Source organism: Abramis brama, assembly GCF_963993115.1.
Source record: "Abramis brama genome assembly, chromosome: 25".
Taxonomy (NCBI): domain Eukaryota; kingdom Metazoa; phylum Chordata; class Actinopteri; order Cypriniformes; family Leuciscidae; genus Abramis; species Abramis brama.
The window spans coordinates 10262173-10286890 of NC_139987.1; the positions used below are offsets into that span (position 1 = coordinate 10262173).

At 37.4% G+C, this 24718-nt stretch overlaps 1 protein-coding gene across 2 annotated transcripts in view; it reads right to left on the bottom strand.

Moving 5' to 3' along the window:
* The window catches only part of zmat4b (zinc finger, matrin-type 4b), a 30471-nt gene extending 9004 nt beyond the window's left edge, over nt 1-21467 (bottom strand). For both annotated transcript variants that reach the window (XM_084104347.1, XM_084104348.1), the window contains exons 1-4: nt 21330-21467; nt 17197-17298; nt 10579-10668; nt 5872-6028 (exon numbers count right to left, since the gene is read on the bottom strand). In XM_084104347.1, the coding sequence (XP_083960473.1) occupies nt 5872-6028; nt 10579-10668; nt 17197-17298; nt 21330-21380 (400 nt within the window). In that variant the 5' untranslated portion in view covers nt 21381-21467. The remainder of the gene's footprint in view (nt 1-5871; nt 6029-10578; nt 10669-17196; nt 17299-21329) is intronic.
* Nucleotides 21468-24718: the final 3251 nt, after the last annotated feature.

Below are 24718 nucleotides of genomic sequence, written 5' to 3' on the forward strand. Positions count from 1 at the left end.
GTTTGAGTGGCGAAAGACTCTCCAAGGATCACAGATGGAGAATTGCAGAGATTAGTTGAGTCTTGGGGTCAGAAAGGCAAAAAAAAAAAAAAAAAAAATTCAAACAACCCCTACATCACCATGTTGTTTAGGAGGGTTTCAAGAAAAATCCTCCTCGCTCCTACAAAAACAAACTCCAGCATATTCAGTTGTCAGACACGACTGGAACTTCAAAAGGGACCTGAACCCTATAGAAAAAGAGTGGGATGAACTGGAGAGGAGAAGCACCAACATGGAGCTGGGAATATGAAGGAGATTCTGTATGGAGGAATAGTCTCTGATCTCCAAACTCATCAGGCATTACAGGAGAAAACTCAGAGCTGTTATCTTGGCCTTACAGTTAAAATGTTATATCCATTTCTCACTTTATTTAACAATACCAGAGCAACAACAGCAGGTGTGTGACAGCATTAATAACACATATTAGAATTTCGGAGACATGCATACGTGATTCTATTGACATTTTTTTGCTTGCGGTCTGTCTCACCTGTCAAGGCATAGGGCACAGTCTCATGTCAGTATGAAATATTTCATGGGTAAAGGCCGCAAATTAGGAACACAGAATGTCCCCTGTGGCTGCACCTTAATAAGGTGCATTATGAATCTCATGACACTAATATGATGAATTTGTTTCATAAACAGACGGGAGGTCATTTGTCTCGCACAAGCTGGTGTAAGCTTCTGTTTTCTCTGTTTGTTTTTAAGAAGTTAATTTTTATCACAAAGCTAAGAAGATGCTAATTATGCTCAGTTATAGCAAACGGTAGACATAAGACTACAAGCTATCCCGTGACATAACATGTAGAAAATAGGAACAGTGGGGCACAGCACAAATGGGGCGTCTTGGCTCTTCTCCTGTTTTTCAAATGGAAGATATCTGGGTAGATTCTGGCAGCTGTAAGAAATTGTAGTCTGCCTCGACCCAGATTCCACTCCAAAATATATTTTAGAATGAGCTCATCCCCAAAATGGCTTAATTATCATAGAGATGAAGGAAGTGAAGATATTGTTTCTTCACCATTTGGGTTGATCACATCCTGAGCAAATGGTCATGATTAATTGTAGAATGGGAATGGGTGTGGGACACCTTCTCCTTGTCAACTTCATTAACATACAGACCACAGCTGTTACAACAGGAGCAACTTCATTTACATTAAGAGTGGTAAACTGTAACAGGATAAAAGGTTTAAGATTTGGATGTTCTGGGTGAACCCAAGGTTCTTCGTGTACCTTGCCCCTGCTATGCTGTAATAAACGTTATTTTTGAGATATTCGACGTCCACGTCATTTTTTTCTTACACAGCTCTACAGGTGTATTTGTAGAAGGTGTCAAAACTCGATAATAGAAGCATTCTTTTTCCTTTTTTTTTTCTTCTTCTTTCCGTCTCAGGTTCCCTGAGGTGTTTGAATGGAAGGTTGTTTTCATTATAACACATAATCAGAGTGTGATATGAAACGCTGCCGTGACAAATACAGTGGTCTGAGACCACAAGTGAAAATGGTTATATTTAGCTTCTTTTTTTCCCACAATTTAATATATAAATGTTTCAATTGCAAATTATGTTATCAGCATAACAATTGGAGAATGAGAATTTCGTATTATTTAAACATTTCTCTGCCATATAAATGTTTTCTGGATGTACCAATCAAAAGTATGTGGACATAATGTTACAAAAGATTTCTTTTGACATTTCTATTCATCAAAAAATCCCCCCCCCAAAAAAAGAAATGTATCACTGTTCTACAAAAACATGAAGCACAACTGTTTTCAACATTGATAATAATCAGAAATGTTTCTTGAGCAGCAAATCAGCATATTAGACTGATTTTTGAAGGATCATGTGACACTGAAGACTGGCGTAATGATGCTGAAAATTCATTAAAATTACATTTTAAAATAGATTCACATAAAACAGTATGGAAGCTTGTTTCCGCCATGGAATTAAACAATTTAAAAGATAATTGTGCATTTTATCTCACAATTCTGACTTTTTTTCCCAGAATTGCATGATATAAACTCGCAATTGCAAAAAATAAAGTCAGAATTGCAAGAAATAAAGTCAGATTTGCAAGATGTAAACTATTCGCACAATTTCAAGTTTATATCTCGCAATTCTGACTTTATAACTCGCAATTGCAAGTTTATAAAATTCTTACTGGCTTTTGAACGGTTTTGTACCTGTTTCTTCTGACATTATGTCTCTGTTTATGGGAAAGGGGTGCAGGTGCAAAAGATCAACATAATTTTATGTTTAATCTTATCTTTAATAATATCTTGTTCAAACTAGCGTTACAGTAATTGTGTAGATCTGCAGTGGACCGGTTTGATAATGGCAATGACACTCAAGGGTAATTTAATAAAATTATATCCTCATCTGTATTCCATCCTTGACCATGACCATTTCGTCTACACCTTATCATTATAGAGTGGTGCAAGAGTGACGTCAAAGTCTAATTCGCCACTGGTTCCCTCAAGATATTCCTATGGGGTTTTAAAATGGGGGTTTTCAGTTTATGATTAAAGTAAGGTCTGTGTAATCTGCACACAGTCACACCCCAACAACATATGTTTTCAAAAATAAACATAACTGCCTGAAAATTTGCGTTTTTCGCCACACATGTAAAACAAAAAATTCTGACCAGAAAAATCGTCATCATGTAAGACCTTTATGACGGCTGAAGCAGCCGTATAGCAACCATCCAAATGTAACTGAATAATGCTGAGCCTCTACTATGACTGCTGAACAAACAACAAAAGGACAGTTTCTTGAACCCTATTATGGTTACTAATAGTTTTTAATGGTGTTGCTTAGTGAGGCTTGCTATTTGAACAAATACTTTAAAAAGTCAGCATGTAACTCGTCCCGCACCATTTGTGCTGTGGACATAAAAGCACAAAAAATCATGAGACTTGTTGATGAGAGGTGCGCTATTACTTTCTAAGTGATTGGACTATAGCAGTGGTTCCCAAACCTGTCCTGAAGGACCCCCAACACTGCACGTTTTCTTTGTCTCCCTAATCAAACACACCTGATTCAACTCATCAGCTCATTAACCCATGTGATAATGAGCTGACAAGCTGAATCAGGTGTGTTTGATTAAGGAGACAAAGAAAACTTGCAGTGTTGGGGGTCCTTCAGGACAGGTTTGGGAACCACTGGACTATAGGATTGCTGCCTGATGTGGATGATAAAACAGGCAAAGCTCTTTTTTTTTTTGCAGAAAATGTCAAATCTAGTCTTGCGAATGGATTTAACCTGATATACTGTGTTGCATGGGATGGACACTTTGGATAAAACACAACAACATCAAGAGGTTCCTCTCTTTTGTCAATGAGAAATGGCAGTACACTCCTACTTTATGTTTCTTTTCTGCATATCCAGCAGTCATTCTGGATTGTTTTCTGAGCTCTTTCCATTTTATTCTTTTTTGGGTCATTTCGCACCCTCAGGTATCTTGGCCACACGCAATTATGCATGCTAAGTGAGTCAATGATGTGTTGTTCCTGCTAAAGGCCCTGCTCTTATCATAAACATGCTACAAGTGACAGTCTCGAGAACACAAACTCTGATTTGCCTAATGCACTCACATTTGGGTGAATGAAAAACAGGACATCCAAGTCCTGATATACTGCAAACTTGTGAAACTCACTTGTCAACTTTAGCATTAATTAATTTATTGTTACATTTTCTGAAAATGTGTGTGCTGGTTCTAGAAGTATCTATCTATCTGTCTTGTTGTCTACATGTTGCTTTTTTCGACTCACTGATTGGTGTAATTTTCTGTACAGTATCATGGGTAATGTAGTTTCTTACTGTTAAAAACAATTATACTGTTAAACATGATTATTTAAAAAAATAAGCTGAAATAATGCGGGCTGACGGCCAAATACCATCGATTAACAAAATCGTAGCTCAGAGCTAAGGCTGTCTTTAAAGGTTTAAAAGTTATCATTCAAAATCAGTTTCTTCATTAGTTTTTAATGCATTGCTATGCGGTTGCTAAGATCTGAAACTTTGCATTGATATGTTGTTGCCCAGCAAGTGTTATGGGTGGTTGCTATACACTTGCTAAGGTCTTCTGTGAAACTGTGCATTACTACGCAGTTGGGTTCGATAAACGGCTCTGTGAGATTGTTAAACAGTCGCTAAGGTTTCTAAGTAGCTTTCAGTGCACTGCGTCACGATTACAAGCGTGTTTTGCATGGTTCCTATGCGGTGGCTAAGATCTTCTGAGTATTTTTTGTGCATTTCAGGGCTTATTAAGCACCTATGTTTAAAATGCAGGTTTAAGGTTTTTAAAAAAGACCAGGGGCCTCATTTATAAACGTTGCGTACGCACAAAAGAAGGCGTACGCCACTCTCTACGCAATAATTGGTATTTATAAAAAGCAAACTTGACGGGAAAATGTGCGGTCCTTCACGCAAACTCTAACCCAGGCGTACGCACAAAAACGGGTGAAATGAGAAATGGCGACACCGTCGGCAGATGGAAGAAACACGTGAAAGTGTGTGAAAGTGTGTGAAACTTTAGACCGTTGTGTAAAAAAATGACAATACTGCCTCTCATAAATAACATGAAGACTTTACAAAGCAAGTCTTACAATTAACAGCCTACACGAACACCCGTTTGATCGATCTGCAGTGTATAACAAACAAAATCAAACGAAAATTACAACAGAAATGCTAATTAACACATATTTGCAAAAAGAAAAGTGAAATATGTTCTGCAATAATATTGGCATGTTGTGCAATTCATCCTCATAAATAATATAGTAAACAGAACGAAATAATGTACAAAACTGATATTCTTGTCAATGTGTCCGTCTGGCGGAGAAGATGCAATTAGACAGATAGATAGATAATTAGGGAGATATATAGATAGATAAATAGATAGATGTATTAATTGTACACTGGGGAAAGTTTCTTCATCAGCTACAGAATCATGGTATTCATGCATATGCCTTTAGTTTGTTTTATTTTTGATAAAATAACGTATGACGTATGGCTCAACTCTGGCGATGGAGCGCTAGACGCTTTTTTGCCTCAACTTTGATGTCCGACCATTTCTTTTTTATTTCGGCCACGGTCCGAGGTTGTGAGGCTACAGCATTTACGGCGTCTGCAACCTTTTGCCACTCAAGTGCCTTTTTGGCATTAGTAATGCCCACACTGTGCCCTCCAAACAACATTTTTCTCCTCTTTTCCACCTCGCCAACGATAACTTCTACTTCACATTGAGCGAAGTTAAGTTTTTTTTATTTCCTCTCTGTGTTTGCCATGATTTTCGCAATCAATGAATATTAACTTGTGGGCGTTTCACAGACTATTTATGGGCATCTATGGGCGTGACATGAAGCCGCAAAAGCTGCGCTACATTTAGAATTGATTGTGATTTATTAAGGGAAAACTGCGTAGGATGTGCGTGCGCACGGTTTTATAAATCCGAATATTTCTGTGCGTACACACGTCCTATGTTTCATCCGTACGCCACTTCTGACGCAAATCCTACGCAAAGTTTTATAAATGAGGCCCCTGAACTCTAACTGTGAGCAGTACTCATATCATATCTCATATCACACCTCATCAAACATCAAATATCTAATAACTTGAGCATTAATAATAATGAACTCATTCTCAAGAACAAATTGCCTAATTATCTAATATTCAGAGTCTGTCCATGGCTAAACAGGTCACTTCCCCGCTGACTGCTTAAGATGTCATATGCGTGTAAAACTCATTTGAGTAGTAAATACTGATCCAGGAACAGCTTGGCCTTCATAAATACGGTGATCTAGTCAGTGTGGAGCTGATCTTAGACCCCACCTCCTACCTTTGGATGTGATGGCAGGTGGTTCCCCCAGCAGTAGCCTCAGTCTCTTGGCATGGATCTTGCCCTGGTAGTGTGACTGGGCTACCACCGCTGAAGTGAACGACATGTTGCACAGCGTGCAGCACTTGTTCTTGTCCACGTCTCCCTCCGCACTGCCCTGGGACGACACAGAGACAGACACATACTCTGATATCCTTTAACCAGGACCGTTTATCATCTTCAGCTAATAATACTGGAGAACAGAATGATTTATGAAGCAAATGTGTTATATCATAACTTTAAGAGGAAGATATGAAATTTGGCTGTCAAATTGGCAGATATGGGACGCGCTGTGGAGAAGTAATTTAAAAACTTCTAAAAACGGTGTAGCATATATTCTTCTTCCTGCACTGATGCAACAACTCACTCATCTTGACTGAAATTTGGCTCTAAACTCTGTTGTGGAAGTCAAATCGAAACTTTCGGTAAAAGCTAATTGTTGTTTAAAGTGCAGTCAAAGTACAATTTGAAAAAGTAGTTACACTACTAAGTTAATAGTACACTATTAGTAACTATTAAACAACAAAAAACTTGAGTGGGCAATATTTTCAATAAAAATTATAGCACATTTTTAAACTGAATTATCTATTTATTTATTTATCTATCTATCTATATATCTATCTATCTATCTATCTATCTATCTATCTTTATATCTAGTGTCTATATATCTGTCTCTTTGTGTGTGTGTGTGTGTGTGTGTGTGTGTGTGTGTGTGTGTGTGTGTGTGTGATTATACAAGTTGAAAACATAGCAGTAGACAGCAGCTGAATGTTTTGTTATAAAAAACTACATCTAAAATGCCATTTATTTTCTTCACAGTGACTCGATTCGGTGAATTTTGTTTCATACATTAACCTAAACCACACTTTCTTTCTACTGGAAAATTTAAGTTAAAAATTGGTGTCACTATAAGTTTAGTTAGCTACTCTCCAGCATTACTGCTGAGCTATTGCTTTATTCACTGTTTACAGGTACATCTGCTCTTCGGATCGATATATAAATCAATGGTCAATATCCTGAACACTAAGAAAGTGGAATTGCAAGGTCAATGACGTGCAACAATAAATAAAAAACTAAGAGCAGAGGTTAGTTGTTGAGTCTTTAAGGAATTCTGTAATTTTTACTTACAACCATGTCATTTCAAACCTGTATACTGTTATTTTTTATAATACAAAAGTAGTGTTTGAAGAATTGGTATGCAATTTTTGCAATATAACAGTTTATAGTGACCATGTCTGTCAAACAACAAATACCAAAAGCACCATAAAAGTATCTTAATACAATCCATGAGCTGTCATTTGTGGTAAGAAAATCCAAATCTAAATTTCTCCTTTCTTCTCGCAAAAATGACATGAACTACAATTTTTTTCTTGCATGAAATAAATTAAATGAACCTGATTGACTTAATGAGCTTTAATTGTTCTATAACCCTTGAGCTTGAACTGAGGTCTGTCTTCCCTCCACGGGGCATTGATCTGTGTCCACTCATTCTGCTTCTTGTTATTCCTCTCCTGACACGCCATAATGTCTTTATTTACTCTCCCGAGGGAAAAAACCTCACCAATCTCCAGCTAAACCGTCAATGTCCATTTAGATATTGATCTTGACTGGAAACAATCATCACGTCTGCACAGGAGAGAAGCATCTCTTTTAATTTCAAGCAAATTCTTTAATATTGCTGGCAGTGACAAAAGAAAACAAACCAGTGTCTAACTCACATTATGAGTTAGAGTGAGATAAACCAAAGAAATACATGAGGAGCAGAGACTCAAATGTTTATAGATGCTTTATAAGTGTGTCTGCGGGGGTTACTTTATTTTGTTATTTTGAATTAAAATAGTCTTCTTATCTAATGCTGATTCGGTGTAATCAAGGTTAGAAAACTATGCTTATATATCACAAGAAAATGTCAACACAAATGTTTTCCAGAGCTCCACAGTTAGGCTTGAGCTTGATTCAACCACACACAGTGGATGCGTCACAGAATCAGGCTAAGGACATGAAAAAGGTGAAAGAACTGGGGTAAAACACAGGTGCGAGCAACGATTACATTTAACTAAACAAAAAACAAAACTCTGTCTTGCCATCTGCACCCTACAACACCCCTTTTTCCCTGTGGAGCAGCTTCCAACATTCCCTCAAAATGCTTGTAATATTCAAGTCCTGGACTAACATTTTCTGAACTGATCTCCATGACTGTGTCTCTTGAATATAAATCTCAGCTATATGACCAATTCAAATGCCATCATGACAGTGGTTTGATAATGGTGGTCCTCCAATCATGACTGACTGTATGTCAATCATATGAAATATTACATTTATATGCAACTTTTTGGGCAATGTTGCTGGGCAATGTTGCTGGGCAATGTTGCCGTCAACGGGCAACCAGATGAGGCACAGGGCCCACGACCGATCTAAATTATCCAGGTAGAAATGTATTGCCTATTTTCAATGGGAAAGTGCCCAAGCAACAATCGCTCGGCAAGATTGCCCAGCAACATTGCTCAAAAAGTTACCCTGTGTATCATCACCTTAACAGTTTCACCGTTTGTCTCCGCTTGTGGCAACTGTCATTGCGGTTGAGCAAATCCACCATATTTAAAAAAAATACTACTGTTGTTGTGTCACAAAATGTAGTTTTAAGAGTTTTTTAAGTGAGAATGTAGTTATTTAGACCTCAAATATGTGACTAATATGTAATCATAGTGCCTATTTTACAATCTGTGACTCAAGAAGAAGTGACAACATGTAGAATTCAACAGGACATTTCTGAATGGTTAGTTGATGAATTCATGTAGCTTATGTGTAGTTATCTTCTAGTCATTGATTAGCATATTCTGTCTTGATAATCTATAAATCGTGTTCCGCGGGCGGGGTTTATGTAAATTTAAGGGTTGGTGATGTCACTAACCCCGGAGGAATGTCGCGTAGTCCCTACCAGTCGTTTGTTGCAGTCCTTAAAAAGCCATTTCTTTAAATGCAAATATCACCCTTTGCTTTGAACTTTGAGCATTGTAACTTTGCAGATGTTTATGCTCAAACAGCAACATTACACACTAACTAAAGTTAGAAAAGTGAAATCATAATCAACCACCCCTTTAAAAGGGACTGAAACAAGGTTGTAAACAATAAGACGCAACTTAAAAATGCATTGACTAACGCTGTCGTAGGAAATCCCCTTAAATGTTAAAAGGACAAAGACAAAGATATCGCTTTCCTCAGCAGACTTTCAAACTGATCTTCTGATTATGAATATTAGATTGATGCAGGTAATGCACTCGCTTAGTCTATAGGCCGATTCACACCGCACAGCCCAACAGCAAAAAACACGTTTGTTGGGTTTTATCAGATCAGTGTGTCAGCATCGGTTGGGGCTTGTTGGGGCAGTGTGAAAGTGACGGTAATTTTTCATAACATTCTAAATCAAACGGCCAACTTGTTTCTTGGTATTTGTCTTTGTGGTGTGAATTGGCCTAATCTCACTCTCATAATACTCTACATAATACAATAAGCTTCAATGAAGCGACTCAGTGTTTCATCGTTACTAGCTCTAAAGTGACGTTTTAGAATTAGTAATGGAGGCTCGGTCGCAACTGTCAAACTGTAAACTTGAGATTTGAATCCGTGGCGGAAGGAAGTAGTTCTGTACAAAAGAGGGTTTTAGAGACACTCCGTTGTAGTTTCTTTTTTTTTTTACAGACTGCTGTCGACCTGTTGTATAAACGCAATATCACACTCGTAGCCATGCGACATTGCTGTATATCAGCACGCTGTGATTACCTACGACACTCTGCCTGAATCACAGCCATGCTTATATAGAGCGATATCGAACGGCTACTCGTGATATTGTTTATATAAAAACAATGACTCAAATATTGTTTAAGATTATTATATTATATTATATTATGTTATATTATATTAACAATATTCAGGTCAATCAGAGTTGGCCTGAATAAACTGTAATCTGAAACAGACTTTGTTCTACAAGCAAAAGTTCATGTCATCATATAAATACAATTTTGTAAAATAAGATTTTATTGTAGAGGAAACAAATCATGTAAGTCTGTCACAGAAGTGCATTTTGTTTATGTAATTCGCTTTGATAAGAAAGTCACTCAAGAACAAATTTTTTTTTGTGCATAATTTGCAAAAATATGCCTAATATATCCATTCAAAATTGGCAAAACCTCAACTAGTTTGTACCAGTCATGAAACCTCCAGACCTTCAGCAGTCCAAACCGCAGACATTCACAACTCATGTGTGACATGAAGTGACAGCTTGTCATGTGAAAGTTGTAATAAAATGGATTGGGTCTTTCTTTGTACTTGTAAAAGATCCACTTCATCACTAAACCCCAATGATAGCCTGAAATGTGAGAGATGCGGGACTGGGCAGAAGTAATATGCTTAGACGAGTAGGTCATCCATGTCAATCAATATGTTGTGGACATAAAACCGTTTTTCCTGGTAGCTACATCTTGGGTTCCTCAATGGAGTAATGAAACTGCCAGCTTCAATTTTTTAGAAGGAAAGTGGCTTGGAATTGGTGCTAGTATTTTTTTTCTCTGCATCCTAACAAATTCAAATAGCATAACTAGCAACAAATTCTCTATCAGTGCCAATGCATGTACATTAAAAAGCCATATGTAGGCGTATTTCTTCACTTACATTGTCTGTCCGAAGTTTCTTTGCGGGGCAGCCACCATCCACTGGGTGTAACATGTAATACAGGCGAACTTTGTTTGCATGCTTTCGACTCTGCAAGAAAATGAGATAGAGAGTGTTTCACAAGTAGCCAGTTTCATTCCAGTGTTGACAAAAAAAAAACAGCTCGCCATTGATTATCAAGCTTAGCAATGTCAGACCCGACCCAAACAATTCTCATCAGAGCTACAGGAACAAGATTATGGACCACTGCTTTCATTTCTCAAAGCTTGATGTGCCCCTCTGAATGATCGCTCTGGTGGGTGGATAAAGGTCCGTATTGATTGTTGTGTAGCAGATGAATGCCCAACCATATGAGCAGTGAAAAGGCACCAGAGGAGTAATTCTCACAGAGGCTTCTTCAATCCATTATCAAGCAGGGAGATATCTGCCCCAAAACAGTAAATCTCCTTAAAAGCCACCATAAACTAAAACGGTTTGTAGCAGTTAGGGTGCCTGCAAGACAAAAGGATTTTTGGAAATCTAAAAGACAGAAAGATGAATCATCAGACCAGACATTAAAGAAATAGTTCACACAATAATGAAACCTCAGGTCGTCCCAAACCTGTATTGCTTTCTTTTATCTGGAGCACATGAGAGATTTTGCAGAATGTCCTGGTGGGTCTTTTCATGAATGTAAATGACGAAAATAACAACATAAAAGTATCATAAATGCTCATACTCGATATATCTTCATAAAATAAAATACACTGTACGTTTTCATGTATAAAGACCCACTTACTGTGTTGTTTACGAAATTAAAGAATTGTCTTTTACATTGACACAGTACTCAAAATAAATTAAAATATTATCTGAGAATATTTACTTTAAGTTGACAGCGTATCTTCTATCCACTTTTACAGTAATGTTAAATGTATAAAACTTTCAAATAAAAATAAAAAAACAGATGTGGTTGTTATTTCTTACTCTTTAAGGCTGTCAGTTGAATAAATGATTGTAATTAATCTCATGATTTCCTATTTTTATAAAGCAGAAGGAAACAGTATTAACATTAAAATCAGTAAATGTACTTTTTTAAAGCATATTTAATTTAAAAATGGATTTAATTAAAAACTGTGAGCCCTAAAAAAATACTGTGAGCTCTAAAAACTGTGAGCCCTAAAAAAAAAGCCCTAAAAAAAAAGCCCTTAAAAAAAATGTAATAGCCCTAAAATATTAGTCTTTTTTCCCTTCAAATTTTCCCCAGATCCCAGTTTGAAAAACCCTAGTCTGAACTACTTTATGATGCTTGTTTGGCTCATATTCATCTTCAATGTATGGAAAACAGCATTCTGCTAAATGTTTTCTTTTCCCGTCATTTTTTTTAGCTGTGTATATTTGAATCCTCAAATATATGGTGTTTTGAGCTTACAATAATTCACTTTTAGTCAATTTAGTAACATTTTCAATTTTATTACGTAATTTTAACGTAATTTGAAATGCTTCATGAGATAAGAAGTTAATTTCTTCAAGACGCAACATACTTCAATGTCGCTTTTTAGGCTCATATTAATTTTGATATGGACAACGCCAGCTTGAATATCCTGCTATCTTCTCCATTTATGTTCCGCAGAAGAAAGAAGCTCATACAGGTTTAGAATAACATGAGGGGGATTAAATGATGACTTTTTAGGTTGCACTGTCCCTTTTAAACCTCAAAGTAACTGTTTCAGTCATTATGCAAATGCTACTTAAGTATGCATTTAGTCAAGCAGACCTTATGTCTGATCCATTGATATTCCACTGTTCTCATTCGACACTGTTCACCACTGTGAGGTGCTTCAATGTAGAGCAGCGAGGTGCTAATTGACCCGGGATACTCCTGAATCCATCATTCAGCCCTGAGTCATTCGCTCACCTGTTCCTTCTCCTCTTGCTTGTCTGATCATTTCAGCCCTTTGATGCAATATCAGGTCTATGCTTTAGGTATCTGACATGGAAATGAATACGTCAACTGAATCACTTGCATTGTGTCTGCATTTACCCAGGGTGCATAAAGATGCCAGGTGGTTCTGACAAATGTTTGGCATTGATCCTAACTGTCTGTTCTCTTATAATAAGCGAAGCTGCTAAGGCTATAGCGTTGAGTTTGTTCGTTCTTGTAAGCTAGGCTCTCCTCAGCGGGGTGGTGGCGACACTGGGATCGGTCTCATTAAATGCATGACCACACGGCCTCATCGCTCCGTCTCCAGCAAACTTCTAGCGTCCTCATTATAGCATCAACCGGCTGACAATAACAAGCCTACAACACAGGGCTTTGTTTTCAGAATTCTGTGAGGAAAAAGAAAGAACAGCAAAAGCGCTGTTGAGCAGATGTAACACTCTGTTGTAATGGGGAACATGCAGTACGTTTTACGATACATTTGATGCCTAGAGCGCAACTGGAGGGTTTTGTAAGTGTAACTCTATCTCATTTTTATTCATTTTATCAATAACATACAAACCTTCCAATACAGATGAGATTGTGTAGAATGTGTTTAGTTGAAAAACTACAGTAATCACAAAGAAAGATGCACCAATCAGAAAAGTCACTGTTACTAAGGAATCACAGGGAAAAAAATGCCAGCAGACTGTACACTCAAAAAGCATCGCTTATGACATTATCAAGCTTCCTTACAACCTAAAACAGCTTATAAACAATGTAACAATGAAAAAAAACAATTTTTCTTTTTTTTCATTAAATTTAAGGGAAAATTCTGTAAAAAACAGTTGTTACAAACTGTCCATTTTGGAATGGCACTCTACATACCTAATTGTTTATGCCATTAAATTATGTAAAGTTAATATATATCAACCTATTTGAGTTATCATTTATTTGTATTTTTTTGTTAATTGAATATTTTTTAAACCAATCCCCTATAATATATAGTTTCATAGTTTTCCCTTTACAAAAACAACTTATTGTCATATTTCAACAATATTTTATCATAAAAAAATGCATATTTCCTTGTTAAATATAATATTTTTTCCCTATAAATAATAAGGAAATTGAAACATTTTACTGATACTTTTTTTAACAGTTTTATTAGGAAGCATATGAAGTAAAATCTACAAAAAACAAACAAATAAGACATAATAAAATGCAGCAAAATATACAAATGACTATGAACAGTATACAAATGATATTTATAAAAAGGATAGTTCTGGTCCTTGATGCTGACTGGTTGAGCCGCATTTGAAGCAGTAGCATATACAATCATATACATGTGACCTCATTACATCAGTATTACTGTGTCGCTGCAATCAATATTAAACATCAATATTTTTAAGGCCTAACCGTTTTATAAAAGCAATAAGCCCCGTGAAGCCATGACGCCCTAAATTCACTGTAAACCACGGCTTCTTGGGGCTTATTGCTTTAGTATACAGTATGTACATGCCAAAACAAACATCTGGGGATATGAGCATATGCAACTTAAAGGCACACTATGCAAGATTTGTACCTTAATATACAGCTTCAAAATCATTTCGATGGTAAACGAACTCATAGTATGGCGAATCATCCTGATAGCAAAGCGGGGGGGGACGCCGCTGGCAAAACCAGCAATGCAAGTTTGAGAGGTGGCGTCCCGACAAATCTCGCGAGAATCACGACACGACGTCACATACATCAACAACATATGAAGCAGCCTCTATGGAAGACACTAGCACGCATTTCAGACGTGAATCATGGCAGAGTCGACGAAGAAAACGCAGTCGGAAGAGTCAAGGAAAAGAAAATGAGAAAGTGGGACACTCGGTCAGACTTTCACTCGTTGGCGAGAGCTAAAAAGCAGCAAAGGATGCAACAGCGATGCTGACCTGGCGTCCTTGTTGATGGACTAGTAAGTAAATCTCTTATTTGTAAACTTGCTTGCGTTCTATGTTGTATGTTGTTGCGCTTGCTTGTTGTATGTCAACGAAGTTGTTCATTCATCCAATGTTGATAATAAGACCAGTCCACTAATTTCCACATATGTCTAGCTAGCTATCGATTAGCAGAGCTGTTAGCAGACTTGATAACAAACACTTGTTTCTCTTACGTGTTTTTGCGTTATGTTTTATTGCCCAGCTTGCCTCACGAGCAAGTTTACCAGCCGAACTCAGGTGTTGTGATGTGTATATCACGTAGTCCTTTGTCAGGTTCAGGTTTCGTATGGCATGTGTACTGTGCTTATGCAAACTTTAGCTGGCACATTTGTATGAAATCGTGAAACATTACCTAGTCAGTAGACATCTTCGGAGGCTATCTGTGCCTGTTCGATGTCCAACGCTTCCATCCTACTGAACAGGTACCGGTATACAGGGGGGAGGGGATCAGGTCGTGAGTGCAGAGACGGCTCTGCGTGAGTGGTATTTACGACAGTAACGTTAAATACAAGTACTCCACAGCGACTCTAGGGGTCGCTGTTTGACAAAAACGGAAAAGTGCATAGTGTGCCTTTAATAAAAGGATAATCAGCAATATAAGTATTAAAGTCCAGATCTACTTGCTGCACTTGACAGTTAAACCAGTGGTATAACGCTGAAAAAAAGTCTACGTTAGTAAGAAAGCAACAGATTAAAAATCCCAAACAGTGAACAATGAAACAGATAGAACAAAAGAAAAATGAAACTGAGATAGCCAGAAGAAAAGAGAGAGAGGGAGAGAATTCTCCTCAAATCAAATGAAATCAAACCAATAGACATTTAAGCTACTCCAAAGTTTGGGCCCAAAGTCTTATGGTTTCTTCTTTTGCCCCATGAATGTGTGCTGTGGACAATTCAAGATAAACAACCTCCCAAAAAAGTAAGCACCCATTGTTGCTTATTTAGAGTATGTGGAGGTTTTCGTCTTGTTGCAACTATCTTTTTGGCAGCTGTCAAACCAGCGAGAGAAAGTAAATGGAAAAAATACTTCCGGAACCAAAGTGTGGGTACAGCTGTGACCCAGTGTGCTAGCAATCTCTAAATACGATCTTTCATTCAGTCCAGAACATAGCCGATCCATGTATCAACAGCAGTCCTGCATGACCAAGCCAAGCAACAAGAAGGTCAGATAAAACCTGAACTTCTCATGTTGAAAGCCTCATCATTTAAACATGAGAGACATTATATTACAGAGGAGACCAGACTCTAGATTGGGATAACAAGCTAACAGCTGGTTCTCAGCCAGCCCAAGTGTCGACCACATGGCTCCATTCCCTCAGGGGACGAGAGCGACATGCAAATTTAAAAGGCGATAATTAAGAAATCTCTGTTCATGGCTGAGGTAATGACATATGATGCAAGAAGAATATGATGCATCTAATCAACCACTCCTGTTTCCCATCAGGCCGATGCTATTCAAGCAGAATAGTCTCAGTTTTGGGCAAACAACTATATCATATCAAATAAAATTAGGGAGCCCCAGCTGGTCCGGGGGTCTGGATGATTGGTGTGCAATATCAAGGCCAGCACATTTAATTCCTCAGGTTGTTTGGTGAAATGATGTAGGGTGAAAGGAGCGAATGAGGAACAGCTGGGTGTTTCAGAGAGCCACTGAGATTTCACTGACCACTGACAAACCGCTGACAATTCACAAACGCAGATATTCAATTCTATGTAATTATCTGACTTGGAAATAGCTCTGAAATTGCCAACAACAATGTGGCTCCATAGCGAGATGCTGGGAAAAAACTGGAGAGTTTTATGAAGAAAGAAAGCTGACAATGCGCTGCTAGTGATCCGTATGCGTCCCAATAATGGCTTATTCCACTGCAGTTTATACTTCAGCGAAGCGATAACTGATGCAAATAAACAAAAGCAATTACTTCTTTTTAAATGTACAAATATGCTAACGCAAAAAGGGCAATTTGTGTAGTCACGTGACTTGCATCTGTACTGGTTCAGGTGGATTTATTGGGGTTATTACCAAAGCACAGTTGATCTAGAACTAATTTAAATGTGCTTTAGACATAGCCTAGCAAATAAACAATGACCACAAAATTAATTTCCATGTATAAATGGAAATATACACTACCATTCAAAAGTTTGATTTCAGTATTTTTTTTTTTTAAATTAACACTTTTATTCAGCAAGGATGCAATAAATTGATCAAAAGTCACAGTAAAGACAAACTTTAAAAACTGGGAAAAAAAAAATTATTCATGATTTCCACAAAAATCAGCAGCACAGCTGTGAAACTTGAAACTATGAAACTTACCAGAGTCTACTTCTCAAGAGAAAAATCAAGAGGAGACTTGCACCAAAATCTCCAGTTGATCGTCATTTAATCCCACTGTTATCTGGGAGAAATAACTGAGATATAGATCCACTTTTGATCTCATTTATGATTTTTCATACGGGCAGGATTGTGGGGCATCATATCAATCTGCTCTCATTTCTAGCTTGATATTATCAAAAACGAAATTTATTTACATACTATGATTGATGGAGGTTGAAATGCATGCCCCTTTTTTAATTGCATATGAATATTAGCTACAAAAATCTAATTAACCTACTTATCTGCCCTCTTTTAGAAAGTGCGCAGCAGACCGTGGAAAATTATTGACAGTGGATCAAATTAACAGCTATCAGTAAATGTTTATGCTTTGTGTGAATGTGAGTGTGTGTGTTACTCACCTCATAGTGGGCGACTCTCTGTGACTCAGAGATAAGCTGAGCGCTGCACACTTTGCAGTAGCTGTCAGTGAATAACCCCGGATCCACTTCCGTAGACTTCATCTGAAAAGGAATATCAGTGTGAGTATTTTTATTGGCTTCGCACATTCATTAGGAACACTCCAAACTAGATGAGAAGTCTTGCGAGACCATCTCTCCTTTCCTAAACTCATTATCACAAACTTTTTAATAGTGTAACAGTGAGAAAATAAACCACATAAACACCTGATTGGATAATCAAACAATATTCAGTGTATTTGTACAGTCATAACCTCACCGACATCAATCATGCAAGATTTCATCGCTGTGACATTTTGGGTTTATCGCAGAGTGACATTCTTTGTGCAAACTGATGAATTCTGTGACATTTTGAGGGAGGGAGGTTGGAGAGGAGGGGTGTATAATGAGACAGACAAGAGGAGAGATAAATCTGGCATCGCTCCGTGTCAAAAGAGGCAACAACTCACAACTACATACGCCTGGAGGAGAAAGCAGTGGCATACTGCAGAAGACATCTTTTTAGTGCTGATCTGGGACCATCTGATGCCAACCTAATACTGACCTTTAATAATCTAGACACTGCAAAATGATTGTAGGTCATAATAAGGAGAGATTTTAATGACAGAAGGAGGTGAGGTCATCCATTTGGACCATGCTCTCGTTTGGAAAGCTCCTGGCACCTGACAGGGATCTTAAAGGGATAGTTCATCCAAAAATGAAAATTCTGTCATAATTTACTCACCCTTGCCTTGTGTCATTTCAAATTCAAACCTCTATTACTTTTTCTTCTGTGAAACACAAAAGTAGATATTTTGAAGAGTGTTTCTACTGGTTTTACTGATAGTTCACCCAATGAGCGTGTTGTATTGTTCAACAAAGTGGTACGTACTTGTGCTTATCCTGGATGCCGCAACCTGTATTAAAAATTATGATTGCGTTCGCTTGCATGAGCTCAATTGGGAAGATTGACTTTTGATTCCCAACGTTTGAGCTCGCATGCATACGTCATTATGCAACAGGAAGATTGCGCTCCAGACTGCTGTGAACGCGCTCAGGACCGTTTGCCGGTAAATTAACAGCAAATTTTCATTTTTGGGAGAACTATCCCATGAACGCGCAGAGGCTGTGGATTACAGGTAATAATGTTGTAAATGATGTTCAGTTTCTTGCACAGACTTGATCGTTTCACTTCATAAGACCTCAATGAATAATCAGCAGCCACGTGTATTAATTTTGTTTTGCCTGTATAGTTTTTTTTTACTCTTAAAGTGACGGTAGCCATTGACTTGCATTATATAAATCACCAAGGACTACGGTTTCAGCTAAAAATCTTCTGACCTACTGAAGACAAAAAGACACCTACATCTTGGATGGCCTGAGGATGAGTAAATTAACAGCAAATTTTAATTTTTGTGTGAAAAAAAAAAAAGAAACTAGGCTATCCCTTATATGGGGTCCAACAGCATAACATTGGACCCCATTGACTTTCATTGAATGAACAAAGACATTTTTTTAATTATATTCTTTTGTGTTGAGCAGAAGAAAGAAAGTCATTCAAGTTTGGAGGGTGAGTGAAAGATGATAAAATTTTTTATTTTTTGGATGAACTAACAAATTCAGCAGGTGTATTTTTTATTAATCCAAAAGTAATCTACACTCTTAAAAATAAAGTTTCCAAAAGGGTGTTTTTTCAGCAATGCCTTGATGATGTTCTAATCTGAAGTTCCTTTTGTGCAATGGAAGGTTTCCATGTATGTTAAAGGGATCATGACATGAGAAATCACATTTTTCTTGATCTTTTGACATCTTTGTACCATTAAAACATCTGCAAGTTTCATAGCTTAAAACGCCCACCTCAGAATAAGAAATAGCATTGTAACCGAGCACCAAAAACCTTCATGTGACTGCCTCTAGAGCAAAACATCGACAAATAGTTTTATATTATTGCACCACTGGCGATCAGCCTTAAAGGAGCCGGATCATTTTTAGACAGAGGGGTTAAATATTAACATTATAAGTGAACCCCAAAGAAAATCCATGTCATGATACCTTCAAAGGTTCTTCATGGAACCAGATGCCAATAAAGAACCCTTATTTTTAAGACTGTATAATAATAAAAAAAATACAAACAGTATGAACACAGACAATAAGGCATACAAAATGGCCTACTTTAAAATCAGCTTTAAATATACAAACAACCCTATAATTCTGCAGTTTACATGTTTTGCACATGCTTTGATGACTCTTTACTCCTTCACATCCATTTTGAGATTGTCATGGGAGATATTACGGTGCTCTAGATTCGACTTCGGGGGGCCAGATCTGAGCAAACAACTGCTTAGGGCTCATTTGTGATTCAAGGGCATTGCCAACTGAAATTTGAATAATGATAAAAGAGTTTTATATAAAAAATAAAATAATGGTTGTTTTCAAACCCTTTTTTCTCACCCTAGGGGTAACTTCAAACCAGCTAAGTATCCCATAACTATTCCAGACAAATTGTTTGCAGGTAGAAAGAAAGTCTGTGACCCTCTGATGCCCCCCAAAAACGAAATAACACCCTGCAGCATCCTGCAGTCCATGACTCAATATTCCAAAATCATTACTTCCAAAAAAGGCCATCAATCCTCTCTCAAAAGCAAGCAAATGCATTCTCACTTATGCATTGAACTTTTGTAGTAAAGATCTGTATAATAATCTGCTTCCTCAAAAGTAAAGCACTGCATAATTCAGGATGAACTGTTACTACAAAAGCCCTTCTAAATGATAATCAATGGGTCAAAAGGAGTTCAGAATAGCACCTGGCAATTTCCCAGAAATTCAACCTTTAATTTAGAAGTGTAGGATTACAACAGTTTAAGAAATCAATTGGGAAGTATACCATGATTTATCAGACACTGTATTTGAGACTTTACCTAACTGTGAATAACTTGCTCAATACACATCCATCAGGTGTCACTCCAAAGATGGTCTAGAAATCCAAATGTCCGAAATCTGACATTAAAGATCTTTTACAAATTATCCTGACATAACTCTAATTCTACATATAACGCAAAAAAAAAAAAAAAAGATCAAGAGGAAAAAAGGAGGCAAGCATTTTGCTTTTTAGAAAGAACGATTTGGCCAGATATGGTTTTCTGAAGAGATGGATCTTATCAGAGTCTCCTGTCAAAGTTAATCACGTCAATAAAAGCTCCGGCTAACAAAGACCTGAAGAGATGAGCATAACGCTCTTCTTTCATGTGTGGAAAAGTGATTGCTTGCCTCACGTAAAACTCCACAACCACATATTGATTTCCCTTAAGTTGGGGGGGGGGGGGGGGGGGGGGGGGGGGGGATACAGGGGGGGAGAAATGCAATTTCCATTATTTGGAACATTATAATGGAGAATGAAGTGAGGAGAAAAAATCTATCATAGGAGCCACAGGAGGTGCTTCCTTTTTATTCCTACAAAACCCACCATTTCTGAGATGAGGAGAAGACAGTTGATAAGTTACCAGCATCATGATATTATTGATGACATTGACTGTACTTATATGAACAAGAAAATTCTGATATTCTGATTATGCAAGTGCCATGATTGCCATAATAACAAGATTAAACCAATATTCCAGTTTCTAGACATCTTAGGAAAGCTAACATATTCCTGTATTATTCAGAACTTTTGGTCATGTAGCCTAAATGTCTTAAAAATTACAACTTAAATATGAACTCTGCATATAATGTAGCCAATAGGCTACACAAAAACGTTATTTTATGTAACCATATTTGTTTAAAATAACAACACTTGTGATCCAATATAGTTGAAGACCCCTTATCAGTTTCTTGACATTTATGGTGTTTAAATAATGCTCAGCTTTATAAAGATATTCAAGATTTAGTAGCATTAAAAACGTATTTAGAATATAGTAAGTAGTAGTAGTAGTAGTAGTAGTAGTAGTAATGGCAGTCGTAGTAGTAGGCTGGTAGTAGTATGAGGCTAGTACGATAATAATAAACTCAAAAAAATAAGAAAGTTGCGCCTGTGCAAGTTCATGCATTTTGATGAATGAGAAATAATGAACATTTTCTTAAAAGTGAAGATAAAAGCTTACTTGTAATTCCAAACTGTATCCTCGGTGCAGGTGATCGGAACAGACGGTCATATGAGGGCTGATACAGTCTATAGAGTGTGTGTGAAGTGATGCTGAGCGTGCTGTGTGAGTGTGTGTCAGTGAGCTCCATGTTCGTCGACTGCTCAGTCTCCGCCCACCGGCGCGCTCATTGGCTGCTGCTTCCGCCAGACATCGGCAACGTTCAAATAAAGAAAATGAAATCCGTGAGCAGCTGAAAATTTGAAGAACACGTGAGTTATTTAAAATGCGTTACAAAGCTTATGTTCTGTTGCAAGTTTTTATTTATTTTTGTTCAGTTGATTGTAGTGTTAAGTTTGAATCCCAACAATGCTCATTATGTAGGGAGATGGAAGGATAACAAAGATAAAAAAGTAACACAACAAAAGATAAACAAACAGTTTCGGTGTGAGACCATAGACAGTAAAAGAAATGGACACAGCGACCCCATACAGTAGTCACTTTCAAATCCAGACTCAAAACACATCTGTTTAGCTATGCATTTAATGAATGAGCACTGTGCCAATGTTCGTCCGACTGTTTGTACTGTACTGTATTTTATTTTTATTTTTCTAAACTGTTTTAATTAATCTTAATTCTTTTTATTATTTTAATTTCTTCTATGTAAAGCACTTTGAATTGCCACTGTGTATGAAATGTGCTTTATAAATAAACTTGCCTTGCCTTGCCTTGCCATTGGATTCAACGGAGAAAAGTGAAGTCAATTAGAAGCTCTCACTTCCTGATGGCTGAGCGTAGGCTACTGCGCAGACTCAAACTGAGCTTGATGACGTAGATGTGACGTGAGTAACCCGTCTGTCTTCTAGTAGCTGTGCCAAGAGAAATCTGAATCATTCCCTTCTGAAACTTGCAGAGACGGAGAGTGTGAGTAGGAGGTGTCCATGAGCTAGGAGCAGGAGAAACTTTTGCTAAGTATTCTGATTAATTATTTTGTCATTTTGCCTCCACGTCCCCCCGATTGCCCGCGAGCTTCTCCTCCTGTCCATACGGTAATCTCTCTACTGTGACAGAGAGTCGCGTGGTTATGACGCAATCGTTAGCCTGTTTTTACAAAAACTGCTTCTACGGGGCCATAGCGTAAGATACAAGGTAATGGAGCCTTTTATACATTTTCGTGTTTCTTTAGAAATAAATAATGGACAAATGGATTCTTTAAATGCCTCAGATGTAAAGTTATTCGCTGTCAAAGTGACGCCAAAATGAATGGGAGTCAATGGAATGCTAACAGCAGGTGAGGGTCTGCTAATCAATGGCGGCGCCCGGGGAAGCTTCAGTGTTTTCTGAAACATTGGCCCCTTGTGTGAGACGGGCGGCAGTTTGCAAACAAACTTCATGCATCCAGGCCAACAGGTGTCAGTATAAAATCCAAAACCACCGTTACTTTTATCTATTCTAGGACTGCATCCGAAATCGCATACTTCCCTAATATAGTAGGCAAAAAAACACTATGTGACAAAAGAAGTATATCTGAATTCACAGTACACATAAAGGAGTAAGCAAAAAGTACGGGTCTGATCTAAATAATGTTAAACACAGACATATTGAGAAAATAAATGTATTTTTATTGAATTGATGATTCATTAGATGTGCAGGCTTGACTTTTTAAGTGTCTCTTATCAGGGTCATTCCTACTATGCAGCATCTTCATGTCCCCATCGAATATGTAGCCTATGTTTTAATATATTGAAATAAACTCACGTTTTTAAAGCTTGATCTATTTTACCTCTTTATTTTCACCCTGTTTAGATTCCTGTTTCAATAATCAGATTATATAAATAATAAAGTTAAAGTGCATAAACCTGAAAAGAGCATGTTTCCCAAAGCCTGGTATATACCTTCACAAAAAACAAATAAAAAAAACATTTCCTTACATTTGACACAAGCACATTTTGTAAAGTCGCGGAGTTCAACAGGTACTGCATAAAAAGGAATAGGCTACAGTAAAGGAGGTGCTTCCCTCTATTGGGAATCTGGTGTAAGTGCATGGATGGAGATGATGGATGCAGCTGTGGAGTATTTCATAAATCAGTTGATTGCTTTACATATACCCTATCATTGAATATAAACATGCGGCTGTCGTACGTCATATGATGCTTCTGAGACATTGATATGTTTATAACACTTTCTACAGGCATCACAGTGACTGACTGTCTCAGTATAAATGTCAGGCCTTGATTGTGGAAATAAGAGACTGAGAATTCCTTGAGCCAATATATCAGCCTATTGAGTGACAGTCATAAATTTGAACAAACTGTTTTTCATATGTTTCTCATGTTGAAAGAACAGCCTTGAGATTTAGAGCTGGATTTTTTCTCTCAATCATCAGGGAGTTTGCAGTGCCAAAACTGTAGTATGGGTAAATCAGGAGAGGGGGAAAAAATCCTGGAGGAAGCTTTTCCTCAGACAGGCTCCAAACCAAATGTAATAATGCAAGAAATAAAATAATAGATGAAGTAGGCCTAAAGATTATTCAACTGAAAATCTTTACTTCTCTTGTTAGTGGCTAAATGTAATACAACTCCACTTTACCCCATTCTCAATTTGTCAATGTCATTAACGAAACATATGAAAAAGATGTTTTTATATCCCGGAGGTATGAGAGGCCATCAGCTGATTTATTAAATCCTTCCCTCCTGCCAAAATCTGCTCTCACCTCACAGTAGGGATCAGGTCTGTATCTCGAGACTTGCAAGAGCAAATCAAGTCTACAACTCCCATCTCTGCCAAATCCATGATCCACGACACCCAAGCCAGTTATCATCTGTCCTGGTTATGTTAAAACTGAAATGCATGCTGTCCGGATTTAAATGCATCTGATTCAGCATTGAATTTGTGCCTACTGTTCGAAATTAAGCAAAGATAACCATGTGCATTTGATCTAATATAACTGGAGTACAAGGTATGCATGTGAATGCTTGGCTACACTGTAAAAAAATATTCCTGTGATTATTTATCACAACTTAAAATTCAACATTAAAAAAGAAATAATGTGTTGTTTCAACTTAAAAAATGATGTGTTCGTGCTTAACTTAAAATATTTGGTTAACTTTAGTTAGTTAAGTTGGATATTTGAGTTACCTCAACAATTTTTTAGTTCTTCTAACTAATTGCAGATGTGTCTTTAGTCTAGATTTAAACTGGGAGAGTGTGTCCGAGCCCTGAACATTATCAGGAAGTTATACCAAATATCGATACATCATGTTCTTGAAGATGTCTAAATAAACCATTCTTGAGTCATTTACTTCTATTACACAGGGCATTTCTTGGACCCAGAGTTTTGAGAAATACTAAACCAGACGAGACAGCATTGCTTCACTCCCACCCGCAGGAGTTGAGAAGGCCATTTGTTT